Source organism: Blennius ocellaris (genome assembly GCF_963422515.1).
Source record: "Blennius ocellaris genome assembly, chromosome: 16".
Classification (NCBI taxonomy): Eukaryota; Metazoa; Chordata; class Actinopteri; order Blenniiformes; family Blenniidae; genus Blennius; species Blennius ocellaris.
In genome coordinates this window covers 1,118,159-1,134,800 of record NC_137665.1, presented here as the reverse complement: position 1 = coordinate 1,134,800, position 16,642 = coordinate 1,118,159, and the positions used below count along the sequence as shown (strand labels likewise).

The window sequence follows — 16,642 nt, the reverse complement described above, 5'->3', positions numbered from 1 at the left end:
ATACTATTCTATTCTATTCTATTCTATTCTATACTATTCTATTCTATTCTATTCTATTCTATACTATACTATACTATACTATTCTATACTATACTATTCTATTCTATTCTATTCTATTCTATTCTATTCTATTCTATACTATACTATTCTTTCTATTCTATTCTATACTATACTATACTATTCTATTCTATACTATACTATTCTATTCTATTCTATTCTATTCTATACTATACTATACTATACTATACTATACTATACTATTCTATTCTATTCTATACTATACTATACTATACTATTCTATTCTATTCTATTCTATTCTATTCTATACTATACTATACTATACTATACTATACTATACTATACTATACTATACTATACTATTCTATTCTATTCTATACTATACTATACTATACTATACTATACTATACTATTCTATTCTATTCTATTCTATTCTATTCTATACTATACTATACTATACTATACTATACTATACTATTCTTTCTATTTTATTCTATTCTATTCTATTCTATTCTATTCGATTCTATTCGATTCTATTCGATTCTATTCTATTCGCTTCGATTCGATTCTATCTACTCTTCCGGTACCCGTGCGGCTTCCCCGCTCTTATTGTGAAGTGCCGGTCCTCGGCGGGCAGGCTTCCGGTCCCGGCGGTTTGTTGTTTGTTTGTCTCGTCCCGGGTTTTCCTCCCGTCTTGCCCGCCTGAAAAATGAGCAAGCTGCGGCTGCTGCACGCCTACCTGACGGAGCGGCTCACCGTGCTGGTGAAGGAGGTGCTGGACGTGGTGGAGGACACCGTCACCGAGTACCGGGAGGAGACGGCCCGCACCAAGCGCGAGAACGAGAGCCTGCGGAGGCAGCTGCGGGACATCCTGCTGCTGGAGGCCGAGACCGAGTGGCTGAGTAAGGCCGGCCGGCTCCAGCTTCCGCGCCGGACTGCGCCGACAAACCGGCCGCTTTAACGCAACGACGCGGTTTTTTTTACGTTAAAACCACGCGAATGTCGGATTTTAAGCTTCCGGTGTGGCTAAAACGACGCGTGTTTTAATTCGGCTTTGGTAAAAAGGACATATTTGTTCATTTTTAAATACATTTTTTAAGACGTGGTTCCGTCGTCTCGCAGGTCGTTTCTCGTTTGGGGCCAATAATCGCGTTTTAGCCGCAGTCGAGAGTTTTCAACCCCGAACACACTAACAGATCCGCTCGGTTCTATAAAACACAGGCCGATGTGTGATTTAAAGTCCAATACTACAGATTTAGTCGTTCATAAACGGTCATGACAAGTTGAAGATGCACGGCGAAGTAAAAGAACTTTGAATCGGCGGATTCTGGACGGAGTTTGGCGATAAGTTCTATTTGGTGCATTTCAACTTTTAGTAGACGTCACATCAAAAGTAATAATCTCTAACAGGACTTGAGTGATCAGCCGATTTATTATCGTCACAATCCCTCTTTGATTTCCTTAACAAGTGAGTTCTATTCCGTAGCTCCAGTCCGCTTCATCACAGTAATTTAATCTCTTTTAAAGATGCTGAGGAACGTTTTGCACCTCGAAGTCATTCCCGAGGTTGCAAACGGCTTGAAAGCAATTTAAGTGACGACAAAATGGTAAATTCAGAGTATTTATAACGAGTTTATGCCTTAAACTTCAGTTCTTCTATTTACAAAATATTGAGGATCTGCAATTTGGTTCATGTTTGTTTGTTTTGCATCTTTTTATGCTCCCGTATTCTTTTTAGCTTCGTATGAGACAAGTGTTTTAAATGAAAACCCGTCGTTTTTGTTTAATAAAAAAAGTCCGTTTACATGGAAACTGTAGTTTTCATCCGCGGCCACGAGCGTTTGTTTGTTTATTGTTTCAATAAAGTTAAGTTTGACACTCAAACAGTCTAGAAGCAGGTGAACAAACGCTGCTCGCCTTTATTATTACTGATATTTAAAAAAAAAGATTAAAAATCAAAAGCGCAGACGACGTTTCTGCCTGAACAAAGATTCAAAGTTAAAAAGTTTCAGTTTGGCGGCGCTGACCAGAGTCTTCCTGTGTTCCAGGGTCGTCTCGCTCCGCCCTGGGCTTCGCGGCGCCGCAGCAGACGGACGATGTGGCGCCGCCGTCTCAGGAGCCCGACTCCACCCTGAGCCAGCCCCGCCCGCCGGCCGGCCAGCCCCCCCCGGAGCCGCTGCCCTCCCCGGGGCCCCTCCCCCCGCCCGATGACGAGAAGCCCCCGGGGCCCTGGGAGGCGGCGGCGGCGGCGGCGGCGGCGCTACAGGGCGACCCTCTACCCGCCCCGCCGCCGCCACGCGCCTCCTCCTCGCCGGCGGTGGCGAAGGAGGAGCCTCCGGCGCCCATCAAACCCGAGCCCGGCGAGTTCAGAGTGAGCGACGTGGAGGGGGCGGAGGACGGCGTGACGGCGGCGGCGGCGAGCGAGGAGCCGGCGTTCCCGAGCAGAACGGAGGCGGAGCGGCCGCGCGGGAACTCGGCCCAGGAGACGCTGCCGCCGGCGCCGCCGGCGCCGGACGACGACGACGACGCCGCCGCCGCCGTCTCCGGCTTCGTCCCCGAACTGGTGCACCGCTGCCCGCGCTGCGGCGAGGCGTTCGGCCACGCCGCCGGCCTGCGCCTGCACCTGGGCCAGAAGCGCAAGACGTACGCCTGCGACTGGTGCTGCAAGTCGTTCGCGCAGTCGGCCGACCTGCGGCGCCACCTGCGCACGCACACCGGCGAGCGGCCGCACCGCTGCACCTTCTGCTCCAAGAGCTTCAGCCAGCGGGGGAACCTGCGGCGCCACCTGCGCATCCACACCGGCGAGCGGCCGTACAGCTGCCCGTTCTGCTGCCGCACCTTCAGCGACGGCGACACCATGAAGAAGCACAAGCGCACGCACTCCGGCGAGCGGCCGTACAGCTGCGCGCGCTGCGCCAAGGCCTTCGCCAGCGCCAGCGGCCTGCAGATCCACCTGAAGAAGAGCATGTGCTTCGTGCCCAGCGCCTGATTGTACCCGGCGTTCCCGTTTCTACTTCCCCTTTTCCTCGGGCTGGACTCGACCCGCCGCCGCCGCCGCCGCCGCCGCCGCCCCCTGCTGGTGCTCAGCGGTAGCGCGGGCGAGGCGGCGCCTCCCGGACGTGTTTCCATCAGGTCAGGTGATCGAAATGCTTCCCGGAACAGACTTTTACCGCCAATAAGCTCTGAGCGCCGGCCGTTCCTCGTCACTGTGGAAACGCCCGGCCAATGGGAGCGCAGGAGGAGGAGGAGGCGCGGCGAGGCGTTCAGGTCCTCGGGAACGGTTGAATGTCAGTAGAAGTGGAACTCAGGCTGGTCGTAGTTTGTTTTTTCTTTTTCTTTTTCTCCACGTGAACTGAACCTCCACAGGTTTGGGGTTCGCAGGGGGGGGGGGGGGGGGGGGGGGGCGTCGGGAAAACTATAGAAACGTGCCTCCTGGTTACCATGGTGACGGTAATGAACATGACGATTCGGGCCCGTCAGGTCTGCACGGCTCCGGGACGCCCTGGGAGTTCTTTCCTATCCGCCTCCTGACGTCGCCCCTGCCGTTGCCACTCTCGCCACCAGGGGGCGCCTGAGCTCCAGGAAGCCCTTCACGCCTGCGTGACGCCGCTTCGTGACTGAAGAACGTGACGGAGCCTCCTTTCAGGACACAACCGACACGCCGTCTGTTTTTTATTTATTGAATTTTTTTTTTTTTTTTTTTTTTTTTTAGCGGAGGAAAAAAAAAATACAAATGTGGAGGGAAAATTTGCGACTGAAATAAATCGGGGACGATTTACAAGAACAAGTCAAATTCTGGGGAAACAACAGGTCAAAACGTTGCCAGAAAAAGCGTCGGGTTTTGTCCAGAGGACAGTGAACGCGTCGTGACAAACTGACTTGCTGCTGGTTAACACAAGCCCCGCCCACTTCCTGTTTCCTGTTTCCTGTCACTGTCGCAGCACAGGTCAACATGAAAGATAAGTTATTCAGGTTTTAAGTTTATTTGCAGGACGAAACCTTAAAATCTCAACTGATGAGAAAAAAGATTTACGTCTTCCTCACACACACACACACACACACACACACACACACACACACACACACACACAGGAGGACGGATGGTTTTAGTGGCTGTGTGGAAAAAGTTTGTCTGGAAAGTCTTTCTGTGATTAAAACTTTTAACTGAAATCAAATGTTTTCAAAACACTCATGTCTGAATCCAACTTCTGAAAATGTTCCGTTTCTGGACTGATCTCATTTTTCTCGACAAAAATGTTGACGCTCGGCCACATTTGGACATTCGGAGGACGATGGAGTGATGAGAAGACGAGAGAAGAGCATTTTATAAAGTGACTAAACCTGAGAAACAGAGATTATAAGATCTGACCCGGTGGTGTAATACTGCCTTCTGGCTGCAGGGGGCAGCATGACGCCACTGCAGCATGAAGACAAACGCTCTCTTCTTTGCATTCCAGATTTATTGTAACGTTTTACAGAAAGGAGAAGAAAAAAAAAAAGAAACACCTCATAAAAAGTGTAAACATCAACATCTTGGAGAACTGGTACATTCAGTCGTGCATAAAACTGTAAACCGGAGGCGCACCTGAACGCCTCGTCATGTCGACACCTAGAAAACCGGCGGGCGGAGATAGAAAGAAGTATCACAACATATTGCATCATGCAACAACCAGGAAGAACACTTGTATTGTTTATCGTCGGGAACAAGATGCACTTTGTTTGTTCACAGTTGTACGAGGAGCGCAATCAAACGTGACGCGTCGGCGCTTCTTCAGCCTTCGCGTCCCCTTCAGGCTCCTGCGGTCGGAGACGTTAATTAACTCGGGTTTATTTAGTTTATTTATTGACTGCAGAGTCCCGAAGCGTAATACGACCGCCTCCTCAGTGAGGTTGAGACGTCGTGTGAAACATCAAACATGCAAACCCCCGCCGCCGCCGCCGCCGCCGCAGACTCTTCTTCTCTGGTGGAATCGCATCCATTTTCATGCAAATGGCAGAAACACTGAACGTTGCTGATGCTGAATATTGGCCCACGAATTGTAGAAGAGTAGCATTTTCCCCCGTTTCCATGGAGACGGTGTCAACGAGTTTTTGAAAAGTTGCATTTTCCACCATTTCCATGGAGACGGGGTCAAAGAGTTTTCCAAAAGTTGCATTTTCCACCGTTTCCATGGAGACGGTGTCAGAGTTTTCCAAAAGTTGCATTTTCCACCGTCTCCATGAAGACGGGCTCAAAGTGTTTTTGAAAAGTTGCATTTTCCACCGTTTCCATGGAGACGGGGTCAAAGCTTTTTCCAAAAGTTGCATTTTCCACCGTTTCCATGGAGACGGGGTCAAAGCTTTTTCCAAAAGTTTCATTTCCCACCGTCTCCATGGAGATGGGCTCAAAGTGTTTTTGAAAAGTTGCATTTTCCACCGTTTCCATGGAGACGGGATCAAAGTGTTTTCAAAAACTTGCATTTTCCACCGTTTCCATGGAGACGGGATCAAAGTGTTTTCAAAAACTTGCATTTTCCACCGTTTCCATGGAGACGGGGCCAAAGAGTTTTCCAAAAGTTGCATTTCCAGTGACTTCTTGCACTGTCGTCGCGTAAACATCTAAAACACAACAAACAAAACGTTGCGTAAACGGGCCTCGGACCATCGTTGGTTTATTTCGACACCCGACCAGCGGTTTTCTTCCAGACGTTTCTAAAAGTGAAATGGCGGGAACGCAGAGTTCCCAGAGTTCCGGGCGCGAGGCGCTGTGATTGGAGGGGGACGGCGGCCGGCAGGAAACATGTCTGTGGACCTGAAGGGAGGCGGCGGCGGCGGCGGCGGCGGCGGCGGCCCGGGGCCCCACACCGACTCGTCCCGGGCCGCTGACCGACCCGTGGGGGTCGCGGTGACGTAACCCAGGCAACCGGCTGCGGGTCAGTCGTGGCTGAAGGTCTGGGGCAGCTCGTTGGTCAGGACGTGCCAGCGCTCCACCCGGCAGCCTCGGTTCTTCAGGCAGTCCGTCCAGTGGCGGAGGGCGTCGCCCTGCGACAGGCCGCTGAGGCAGACGCCACCTGAGGACCGCACACTCTTAGTGGGACGTTTCCGAAAAAAGTTCAGCATCGTCTCTGTTCACGTTCGTAACTGCCGGCGCCGCCCGGCACGGCCTCGTCCAATCAGAGCTCAGAGGACGGCCGACTTACCGATGAAGTCGTTGGACCGCCCGATGTCGTAGTCCCACACCGTGACCTCCAGGGTCTTGTTGGCGAGCTCCGCCAGAGAGATCTCGTAGAAGAACTCCTGCGTGACCGAGAGACAAGCGCAGGCGCGTGAGGAACGGCGGGAAAATAAAACGGCGGGGAAACAGAATGGTGGGAATGTAGAACGGAGGGAAAACTGAACGGAGGGAAAATAAAACGGCGGGAAAATAAAATGGCGGGAAAATAAAACGGCAGGAAAACAGAACGGCGGGAAAATTAAATGGCGGGAAAACTGAACGGCGGGAAAATAAAACGGCGGGGAAACAGAATGGTGGGAAAGCAGAACGGAGGGAAAATAAAACGGCGGGAAAATAAAATGGCGGGAAAACAGAACGGCGGGAAAATAAAACAGCGGGAAAACTGAACGGCGGGAAAATAAAACGGCGGGAAAATAAAACGGCGGGAAAATAAAACGGCAGGAAAACAGAACGGCGGGAAAATTAAATTGCGGGAAAACTTAATGGCGGGAAAACGGAACGGCGGGAAAATAAAACGGCGGGAAAATAAAATGGCGGGAAAATAAAACGGCAGGAAAACAGAACAGCGGGAAAACTTAATGGCGGGAAAACGGAACGGCGGGAAAATAAAACGGCGGGAAAGCGGAACGGAGGCAAAATGGAACGGCGGGAAAACGGCGCGGCGGCGGGAGTGGCACCGGCGGCGCCTCCTCACCTCGTTGAACTCGGGGTTCAGCGTTTTCTTCATCACGGCCGTTTTGTGCTTGGATTTCTTCTCGCTGTCGGGCTTCAGGTATCTGAGGGCGAGGAGGCAGAAAGGAAAAGGCGTCGTTCAGAATCACGGCGGCGTTTCTGGCGGCGGCGTTTCTCCGTCACGGCGCCTCACATCTTCACGTAGGGGTCGGAGAACCCGTTCACGTCCATGGCGGCCAGGTGAGCGCAGCGTCTCACGCCCACACAGAGGCCGCCGCGACGACGGGCCTCACCTCCTCCTCCCTCTTCTTCTTCTCCTCCCCCTCCCCCTCCTCCTCCTCCTCCTCCTCCCTCCACACCTTCGTCCTCAGAGCTGAGCGGAGGCAGAAACTGCAGCGACAGAAGAAGACGGCCTCGTTCCTCCAGACTGTGCAGCTGCTCGTTCTCCCACTAGACCAGAACACAAATGATCAATACTTCAATACTTCAGGTTCAATTACCTTTAATTGATTAATTACCTGACGTTTCAAGTGAAAAAGTTTCCCTCCACCTGGGTTTTTTTTACAAAAACGGATATTTCCCACCTCGACTTTTACAAAAAAAAAAACCCTTATTTATTCACGGACCTGCATTAAACTCCTGGTTCAGAGCTGCAGTGAGCAGCTAAACCTGCAGGGGGCAGTGTAGCGAGAAGCATCGAGTCTTTGATAGCCAATCTTAATCCTGGAATAAAAAGCATGATGTCACAACTTGTGACGTAAACCCCCCCCCCTTTAGATGCAACATGGAGTTTATCCAGATCTCCACTGTAGCCGCAGTTTTTTTTACGAATCACGGTTTGTTGTGAGTCGGAGCTGCGTTTATGTGTAAATTGTAAGAAATGCAGAGAAACAACAGCGTTTTGTTTTGTAAACACCAGGATACGTGTAAACGAAGCCTCGGGCGCCGTCTCTCAATGGAGTTTTCCAGGATGTGAAATATCCAGGCTTTTGACATTCAAGTTAAATTAATACATTATTTACTGTATTTCTTTGGGGGAAAAATGAGAAGTTTGGAGACAGAAATGCTTTCAAAACATTTCAAACTGAGTCCCGACGGGGTTTGAGGTGACGGAGAGAATCAAAGCTTTGCTTTGTTTTGTCGTTTCTGACGTCTTTAATCAGCGTGAAATCTTCCTCCGACTGACTTTCCTCTAATCCGCCGACATTCATTAAAACTCAGCTCTTTGATTTCATCACTGCAGCAGAGGAAGGAGGACAGCCCCCCCCCTTCCTCCCCCCCCCCCCCCCCCCCCCCCCCCCCCCCTCGTACCTCCAGCGTTTAAAAGACAATAAAAGCCTTTGGTTTTATTTGTGTTGCGCCGCAGTGAGCCGCCGCCCCCCCAGCACCAAAACCAAAAAAGCAGCTCGCCGAGGCAGAAAAAGGTCAGAAATAAGCAGATCGATGGTTTTTAGTCAGAGCGGCTTGGCAGGATATGTCTCCCGCCCACTCCACCCCCCCCTCCTCCTCCTCTCCCTCCACCTCCTCCACCCCCCCCTCCCTCCACCTCCTCCCTCCCCCCCGGTGAGCCTGGCGCCGTGGACCTGATCACAGATTTTAGCTGCAGAGTCGACGAGGAGCTGCTGTGCCGCAGTGGAGCGCAGGAGGAAGGCTGCCCGGAGCGGGAGGTTCCAGCAGGTGGCGCTCCCGGCGGGGCTCCGTCCAGGGTGGAGGCGGTCCGGTTCCCCCCACACCGTATTTTTTTTTTTTAAACAAATCACATGCAGGCGAGTCATTAGAGGAAAAAGCTTCTTGTTTGTCCCCGAGCAGCGGATCAATTTAAAACCCGAAACTCCTCCGTGCTTGTTAAGGCGCCGGCGCGGCGGCGCGGCGGCTAACAAGCTCGCCACGGGGCACGAGGGGCAAACGGCTTCACCGCCGAGGCTGAGATCTGAACTCTGGAAGGTTCCAGAGGAGCCTCACAAAGCTAAATAAATAAATAAATACATACATAAAACCCTGAGGATCTCTGGGATTTGGGACAAACTCTGAGCCTCGCGTGTCGGAATCGAACCGACGTCCACCTGCACGTTCTGCAGCCGCGGTGCATTCTGGGAAGCTCTTCAGTTCACGTTCAGCTTGAACGGGCAGAAACGGCAGGATAAGCATTTTAATTTCTCTTTGTTGCCGCGCAGAGAATGAAAAAATTTTCATATCTTCACAAGTCGGAGGGCGAATTTAATCTCAACATGAAGCCAGTCGTTATGAAACCTGCCACAAGGCCTTCTGGGAAATCAAAGATGGCCGCTCGGGTGAAAACGTCAACGTTTGATTGATCCTGCCTGGCAAAAGCCAAGAGTTTGTCAAAGAGCGACGAGAATCGTGGTGAACGTCGTGAAAATGATCGTTGGAGACGAACATCAATAACGAGAACTGGGTTTTAAATATCAGTTTTCATGTTTGGATTCTGAGGTTTGCTGGGTGTTTTGGGCGGATCGGTCGTCCAACTGATCGGTTCCCAGCTGGTTTAGTGTTTTTCATCATGAATGTTTTGTTGTTTCTCGCCTGACGATCAAACCGAAGAGAGAAAAGCTCTTTACCTCTCGCAGGTAGCAGGAGATCCCGCGCAGGGCCTCACCCATGGCTGTGGGGGAGGGAAGCTGGGGGGGGGCGAGAGGGTCAGTGTGTGTGTGTGTGTGTGTGTGTGTGTGTGTGTGTGTGTGTGTGTGTGTGTGTGTGTGTGTGTGTGTTACCGGTGGCGGGTGCTCCAGGCAGGTGTTGAAGTGTTTGATCACGTCGGCTTTGACTCGTTTCAGAGAAACTCTGGATTCTCCGATTAACTCGTTATGAGTCAGCTTGTCCTCGTCGCACACCGACAACCTGCACACACACACACACACACACACACACACACACACACACACACACACACACACACACACACACACACACACACACACACACACACACACACACACACACACACACACACACACACACACACACACACAGGTCATTCAAAGGTCATTGAAGGTGTGTGTGAGACTTGACTTCCTGCTTCCAACAGGAAGTGTCTGTCGACACGTCGTCTGAGGATCTGAACCATGAAATGCGGCGAAGACGAAGACCAGAGTCACACAAACCTCCTTTCTTCAGATGTGAGTTTGTGTATTTCAGGTTGTTTGACTCAAGTTTGACATCTTAAAGATCAAACCCACTGATTCGACAGTAAATAATAATGAACAATAAAGGGAAGCCGTCGTTGTGCAGAAGTGGATGTAAAGTAAAAAAACAACAATATTTAAGAAGAAGCTAGTTGAACTGAGGATCTGCTGGTTCGGGTTTCAGGTGTTTTTGGGGGTTTTTCTTTGTGAACTCATGTTCACCTGAGCGTCTTCCTGTGCATGTCCTCCTCTGTGATTCCCACGTAGGTCAGCGTCTCGTTCCACACCGGGTTCAGACAGTTGCGGATCGTCTTCGTCTTCAGCTTGTTGGCCTGAGGGACACGGGGACAAACGTCAACGGTCATTCATGCGGATCGTTTAACGATCGGAGCGGCAGAAACACGCTGGGATCGCGAAGCCGAGGTCGATGGATCGGAACCTGAGCTTGGATCAGCGCTGTGGGTCCTTGAGCACGACCCTTGACCCTTGACCTTTGACCTTTGGGTTAAGCCTTAACGCGGCTGAGTTGACTCTTTCAATACGTTTTCAATCGAGCCCTGAGCCAGCACTCCGGTGTGGAGACATGGAGGGACAAAGCTTGTGACCGGTGGCGGGACTCGTGTCGGATTCCCACGGGGGGGACATGGAATTTTGGGGGCGTGTCTCCAGCGGGTCGTAGAAGACCCCCCCCCCCCCCACCACCAGCCCGTCTCTGGTCAGACCGTCTGTCCTCGTGGTCTCTCACCTTGCAGGCGCCGGGCAGCAGGTGCAGTTTGACGTACGGGTCGGCCAGACCGTTGAAGTCCATCGGCTTCAGACCCTGAAAGACAAAAGGACGGTCAGGAAGCGGCAGAGGAGACGAGCGTCTCCCGGTCCTCTGTTCCTGAAAACAAAGAAGCTCTCCCGTTCGGTCGTCACGACACCGAATCAAATATATTTATCGACGGACAGTTTTTTTCTTTGAGTCCAATCCGAGGAGATGTTTTCAGAAACCCCAGCAGAGAAGACGGAGGACAAACAGAACAGTATCACTCAAATCCAGCTGGATTAGCTGAGATTTACTGGAGCCGCGGGTGAATATATTCCCCCTGCTGACGGAGATGCTGGTGTTGTTTGGACAAACTCAGACGGAGCAGATTAATTGCTCTTCTTTGAAGCAGCGTTGTGGCGGCAACCTGCAGCATCTTCCGTCAGGTTGATTGACTTCCTGCACGCTTCTTTCATCGTCTCTCTGGGTTTGTGCCTGACGATGTGAACAATCCCAGTTTTTAATCAGTGGCCAGCCTGAGTGAGGACGGAAGTGAAGCTGCAGGTTCTGTTTCTTCGGAGGCTTCAAGACCTCCGACATGTAACCTGTCATTTCTGAGAATCCAACCTCAAACACGTCTGTCAGCCGACTCCGAGCTGTATTTCAACCTGCCGCGCTGCTTTCAAAGCAGTTCAACACTGATAATGATCTTCTTTGACTTCGTTGGTGATTTATTCTTTCCCCCCTCCGAGACACTGGTGTCTGTTGCCGCTCTGCGGGCGCCGCAGCAAATCGAGGATGCAGTATAAAACCTCTGCACAAAGAGACGGCATCTGCACTGCAGGCTGCCCGCACTTAATTCACCTGCCTCACATCTGAGGCGGCGAAACCTGCGGGGAAATCAGTGTCTGAGGAGGCACTCGGAAGGAGCAGAGCGGCAAACGAGGGACTCGAAGCTCAGCAGCTGCTCACGTCGCCTCCGTCAGGGAGGAAACGGAGCTTGTCCAGCCCCGTCGCTTTCTGTCGGGAAAGACGTTAAGAACTGCATGAAGCTGCAGAGCTTCTGTATCTGCAGGAGGAGGAGGAGGAGGAGGAGGAGGAGGAGGAGGAGGTGGGGGCGCTGCCGCAACACTTTGAGTTTTTTAAACATCGGCGGAATCCTTCAGTGAGACTCCACAGACATCAGTGTGAAGGTTCAGGGCTCCAGAGCGACGGGGGACACCGGGACAGACATGAAGACACCAAACAAAAAAGGAATCGGCCACGACACAGACAAGTAGATAAAACCTTGTATACACACCCGGCAGGTGGGGAAGGACGAGACGCAGCTGGAAACACTCAGAGGAAGTTATCGGGGAGACGGAGACAAGAGGAGCAGACAAGGTGGAGCAACAAGACACTAGAAACTAGAGGAGAGACCGAAACATTAAGAAAAATGACACAAAGAAAAACACAACAATCAGTCAGTCAGATCCGTGACGACGACGACGTGACACGAACACACTGAACACAACGTGACAGACGAGACATGAAGCAGGGCGAGGACTTTAACCAGACTGGATCCAGAACTAGAAACGTGACGACGCAACAAACAACCGTCACCCGTCTGGGATTCTGGCCTCGTTTCCACGACAGAGAGCAGAAATCCCAGCAAACATGAAGCAAACAGAGACAATCGGCTCATTAAAGCAGACAGACTCCTCGGGAACAGACTTCAACTGAAGACACTCTTCTTTTCACGGCATTTAAACCAAAAAAAAAACCTTTGGAGTTCAGCCAATTATATTAGTTGATAAATGTTCTTCAAGGCCAAACACCACGATCTGAATGAACGTCTGCAACGTGTGAGGCTCTTTACCTGCGAGAATCCTAAACACTTTGTTACCGCCGCCGACATGTTTGATCGCCTCGCCTGGTCAGAGATCGTCCCCGGTAGCCCCGCCCCTTTCTTCATCCGCCCACTTCTCTGTTGGCCAACTTTGTACGACTTCAAAGGGAGGTTGATCGTCTTTGATGAACCCCGTCCCTCCTGATGATCTGATCTCAGTCGGTATCTTTAACCTCGCCGTTCAGAACAATCTGATGTTTGTCCCCGCAGTGTCCAACACTGGATAAACACTGTGCAGTGGTCTCTCAGTGACCTATTTACACATTCCTGCAGACGTGGACATACGTCCAGGAGGACATAGGAGAAAACACAGCATGAAGCGTTTGTCTCTGGAAACAGGAAGTGTCCAAACCTTTGCTCGCAGGACGGTGCAGTGCAGCTCGCTGGAGCCGCGGTCGTACCTCAGTTGGAACTCCAGCGTCCCCAGCGCCGCTGCAGGGACAGACAGGGGACACCGCACACCGTGAACACTTACTGCGAGCGAGACGGACGGTTGTGGTCCGGTCCAGAGACGGCGTCTCTCCGACCGGAGGACGGGAGTCTGGAGGAGGTGGACTTTTTTCACAGGGAGGGAGACGGATGGACAGGATGGAGGACATCGGAGGGGGAGAGAAAGAGGCGGGACTGGAAGAGATGATCCTCAGTGGGAAAACCTCAAAAACCTGCAGCGTTACTATGGCAACAAGCCAAGATGTTAACAGCGCCACCAAGAGGTACAACTGTGAACGACAGTCGACAAAAGTTCAGTTACGTTTTAGCGACTGAGGCTTTTTTGTTTTCAAAGTGGAAAAAAATGCAAAACTTTGGTTGCGTTTTGGACGTCGCTTTAAACGACGGAAACGCTGCGGCTGCTCAGGCGCTTCACGACTCTAGTGACTCGTCCTGCACATGCTCAGTAGGAGGACAATAAGAACTCATGACTCCATTTTCTACTGGGACTTGGTGCTTTTATTTTGACAGTTACAGTAATAACAATTTGTCTTCTCCTACTGTTAATGTTTCTATCTTATTGGTCTCTGCTCGCATGTACGTGTCGTTTTATTACAAAAACAACCACCAGCTCCCACTAGTGGCCCGACGTGCTAACTGCATCGTTTTCAAGGAGCTGCTGCGTAAACACTCGACTTTTCTGACGTTAAAAACGTTAAAAACGACGTGTTTTCACCAGAAGCGTCACGTAAACGGGACCCGAGATCCATTTTAAAAGTAACTGAACAGAAGAAGTGAAAAATAAACAGTGTGTGAAACAGTCTGGTGAGTTTGAACCCAAAGAAGACGACTCTCACATCGTCCCAGTTCCATCTTTACACTTCCTCGACCGCTGCTCTACGTTGCTGCTGTCAACATTACGACCACCACTAGAGGGAGCCACGCCTCTGACTTCCTGCTTCAGCAGGTGGAGGAGAAACATCTGCTGTTCTGATGAGAACTCCCTTTGTGTTGATCTGATTTCATCTTCTAATGATGAAGAATTCACGGTTAATATCACGTTATCTTGGTTTCACAGGATTTTATTTTTGTTTCTTTCTGTTCAATTACTTTGATCCCTATTATCACTATGAGTGAGAAACTTTTTATGGCGTTATTGTTTGTATTTATCTTTTTTCTTACCGACCCTCTGTTTGTGTTTCTATGTTATGAGGGAAACAAAAAAAATGAAAATTGAAAAAAAAAAACAACAAACAAAAACAAACCATGTGGTCAGAGGTCAGAGGTCAAACACTTACTGCAGTCGTCGCTGTCCGAGCTGTTGATCTCCACCGACGTTTCCACGCTGCTAGCTAGCGACAGCGAGCCGCCGCCGCCGCCGCCGCCGCCGCCGCCGCCGCCGCCGCCGCCGCCGCCGCCGCCGCCGCCACGATGGCCGTGAGCCAGCAGGGGCGACAGGAGCTGAGAACCTCCCGTCCCCGAGGCCAGCGAGCTGGGGCTGAGGGCCGGCGGTGAGAAGGCGGGGTTTGGCGAGGCGGGGGCGGGGGTTGGGGTGGGGGAGGTGGGCGACAGGCGGGGGAAGTAGGCGGAGATCTGTCGGATGGGCCTGATGGGACCGGGGCAGACGTCGATGGCCATGTGTTCCTGGATGGAGATGCTCAGCTTGTTTCCTCGCCGCACCGTCATAGAGTCTGCAGACGCGGTACAGAGAGAAAAAACGAAAGAGAGCCGAGAGACTGGATCAGTGGTTTGATCTGTTCCTATCAGTTTCAAGTCGTTCCAACCCGAAGTTCAGCCGGGGTCGTGAGCTCGCCGGCGCCTAGCGCCGCTCTGACTGCAGAACGACACGCAAGCGAACGCAGAATAAGAATGTGCAGACCGAGAGCCTCCGCCGGCATCCAGCCCCGTAACCCTGAACGCCTCCGTGATTATTCCTCGGCTGAATGCGATCGGCCCTGAAATAGCGACGGCAGAGAGAAAGGATTCACGCGGAGGAACGGCCGACATCCAATCCGTCTTCATTTCTAAAACGACTGCTGGGAGCCCGGAGGGCCGCACGCAAAGTAAATAACGCAATCAGAAAAGCCTGGGAAGACAAATAAAACGAGCTCATTCAACACGAGCACGGAGGAACTGGGGATTTCAATGTGTTGGCGTTGTAATTTTAAGTGATTTGCACAAAATGTTCTGTTGAAGTGGAATGAGAAAGTCTTATTCTGAAAAATAAACTGTTGTCATGTGGTAAGACAGGACAGAAAAGCAGATTCTCCAATAGATGTAACCAGTTTTTTGTTTTTTTTTATTCTACACATACACTACAAGGTGAGGTCCAATCCTGGACCTGGAGGACCGTCGTCTCCCAGGTGGAGGACGTCTGATTACAGCGAGCAGCTCGTTGTTGGGAGGATTTTTTTTTTAAATCAGGAGTATTAAAGTGTGGACTCTGCTAGAAATACAGGACGAGAACATCCCATTACACCAGGAAACAGCGCCACACCATGATGCCGCCACCGCCGCCGCCGCCGCCGTGCTTCCCAGAGTTGCTGAGTCGTCAGACGTTACATTTCCAGTCTCTCCTTCCGTTGGTTTGAGGCGTCTGCGGTTCGTCTTCTCGCAAAAATACATTGAACTTTACATCTCTAAGAGTTTCTGGAGACTTCTAGTCTGCATCCACCCCCCCCCCCCCCCCCCCCTCCCACTACCCCCCCCCCCCTGGTGGTCCTGGACAGATACTCCCGCCTCCTCAGTGAAGCCGTTCGTCTCTTCAGGAGATATTTCTGGTCGCATCTCTAATTAATTCGCTCTCTTCCTGGTCGGAGAGTTTCAGTGGGCGGCCGCTCCTGGCACGCTTGTTGTGGTTTCATAATTCACTATTTCCACGTTCTAATATTGGGTTTAACGGCACTCCGTGTCATCTCCTGCATGTCAGGTCTCCCCGGCGTTCCGAGCGTCTCTTGTTGCTCAGAGAACCAGAGTCTGAAGACCATCCAAAGAGTCTAACGAGCCTGAAGAGGAGCCGTGCAGAGACACGAGCATCCCGACAGCCGTCTGAGCAGATGTTCCCTCGGAGCAGCCGATTCCAGCAGCTGCTGCTCACTTTGTTTGGCCACATTTCATCTCGTCTTGGCCACGAGCTTTCCCCCGCCGTCCCGCGGCCCGATCGGGAGGACGAACCACCGATCGTCTCTTCATTCATCGCCGAACCAAACTGTGGAGACGCTTCAAAGCCCGAGCGCCGCCATTCCGCCTCGCACGGCGTCACGCCGCTTCTCTCCAGCAGATCTGACAGTCGCAGCTGTCTAATGAGCTGTGTGTGTGTGTGTGTGTGTGTGTGTGTGTGTGTGTGTGTGTGTGAACTGAACTGCACCCGCACAGTTTTATAGAAGATCTGAGGACTCACTGCTTCACTCACATCAGGGAGTCTTCTTTGGGCTCATTTCCTGTTTTATTTTGTAACCAGATGCCGTGCTCCGTGGTCTCTTCCTGCACTTCCTGTTTTATTTTGTAACCAGACGCAGTGCTCTGTGGTC

The 16,642-nt window shown here is 51.4% G+C and overlaps 2 protein-coding genes across 2 annotated transcripts; one reads left to right on the top strand and one right to left on the bottom strand.

Annotated features, from left to right (window-relative positions):
• Positions 1-727: 727 nt before the first annotated feature.
• LOC308141639 (uncharacterized protein) lies at positions 728-3,356 on the top strand (the record flags this gene model as incomplete). The annotated part of the gene is made up of 2 exons (XM_080511846.1): positions 728-920; positions 2,067-3,356. The coding sequence occupies 2 exons, from the start codon at positions 728-730 to the stop codon at positions 3,005-3,007; spliced, it is 1,134 nt and encodes a 377-aa protein (XP_080367972.1). The 3' UTR covers positions 3,008-3,356.
• Positions 3,357-5,931: 2,575 nt separating this feature from the next.
• Positions 5,932-14,798, bottom strand: doc2a (double C2-like domains, alpha; the record flags this gene model as incomplete). The annotated part of the gene is made up of 10 exons (XM_080511347.1): positions 5,932-6,068; positions 6,198-6,294; positions 6,927-7,008; positions 7,098-7,354; positions 9,484-9,543; positions 9,637-9,763; positions 10,270-10,379; positions 10,793-10,867; positions 13,036-13,115; positions 14,411-14,798. The coding sequence occupies 10 exons, from the start codon at positions 14,796-14,798 to the stop codon at positions 5,932-5,934; spliced, it is 1,413 nt and encodes a 470-aa protein (XP_080367473.1).
• Positions 14,799-16,642: the final 1,844 nt, after the last annotated feature.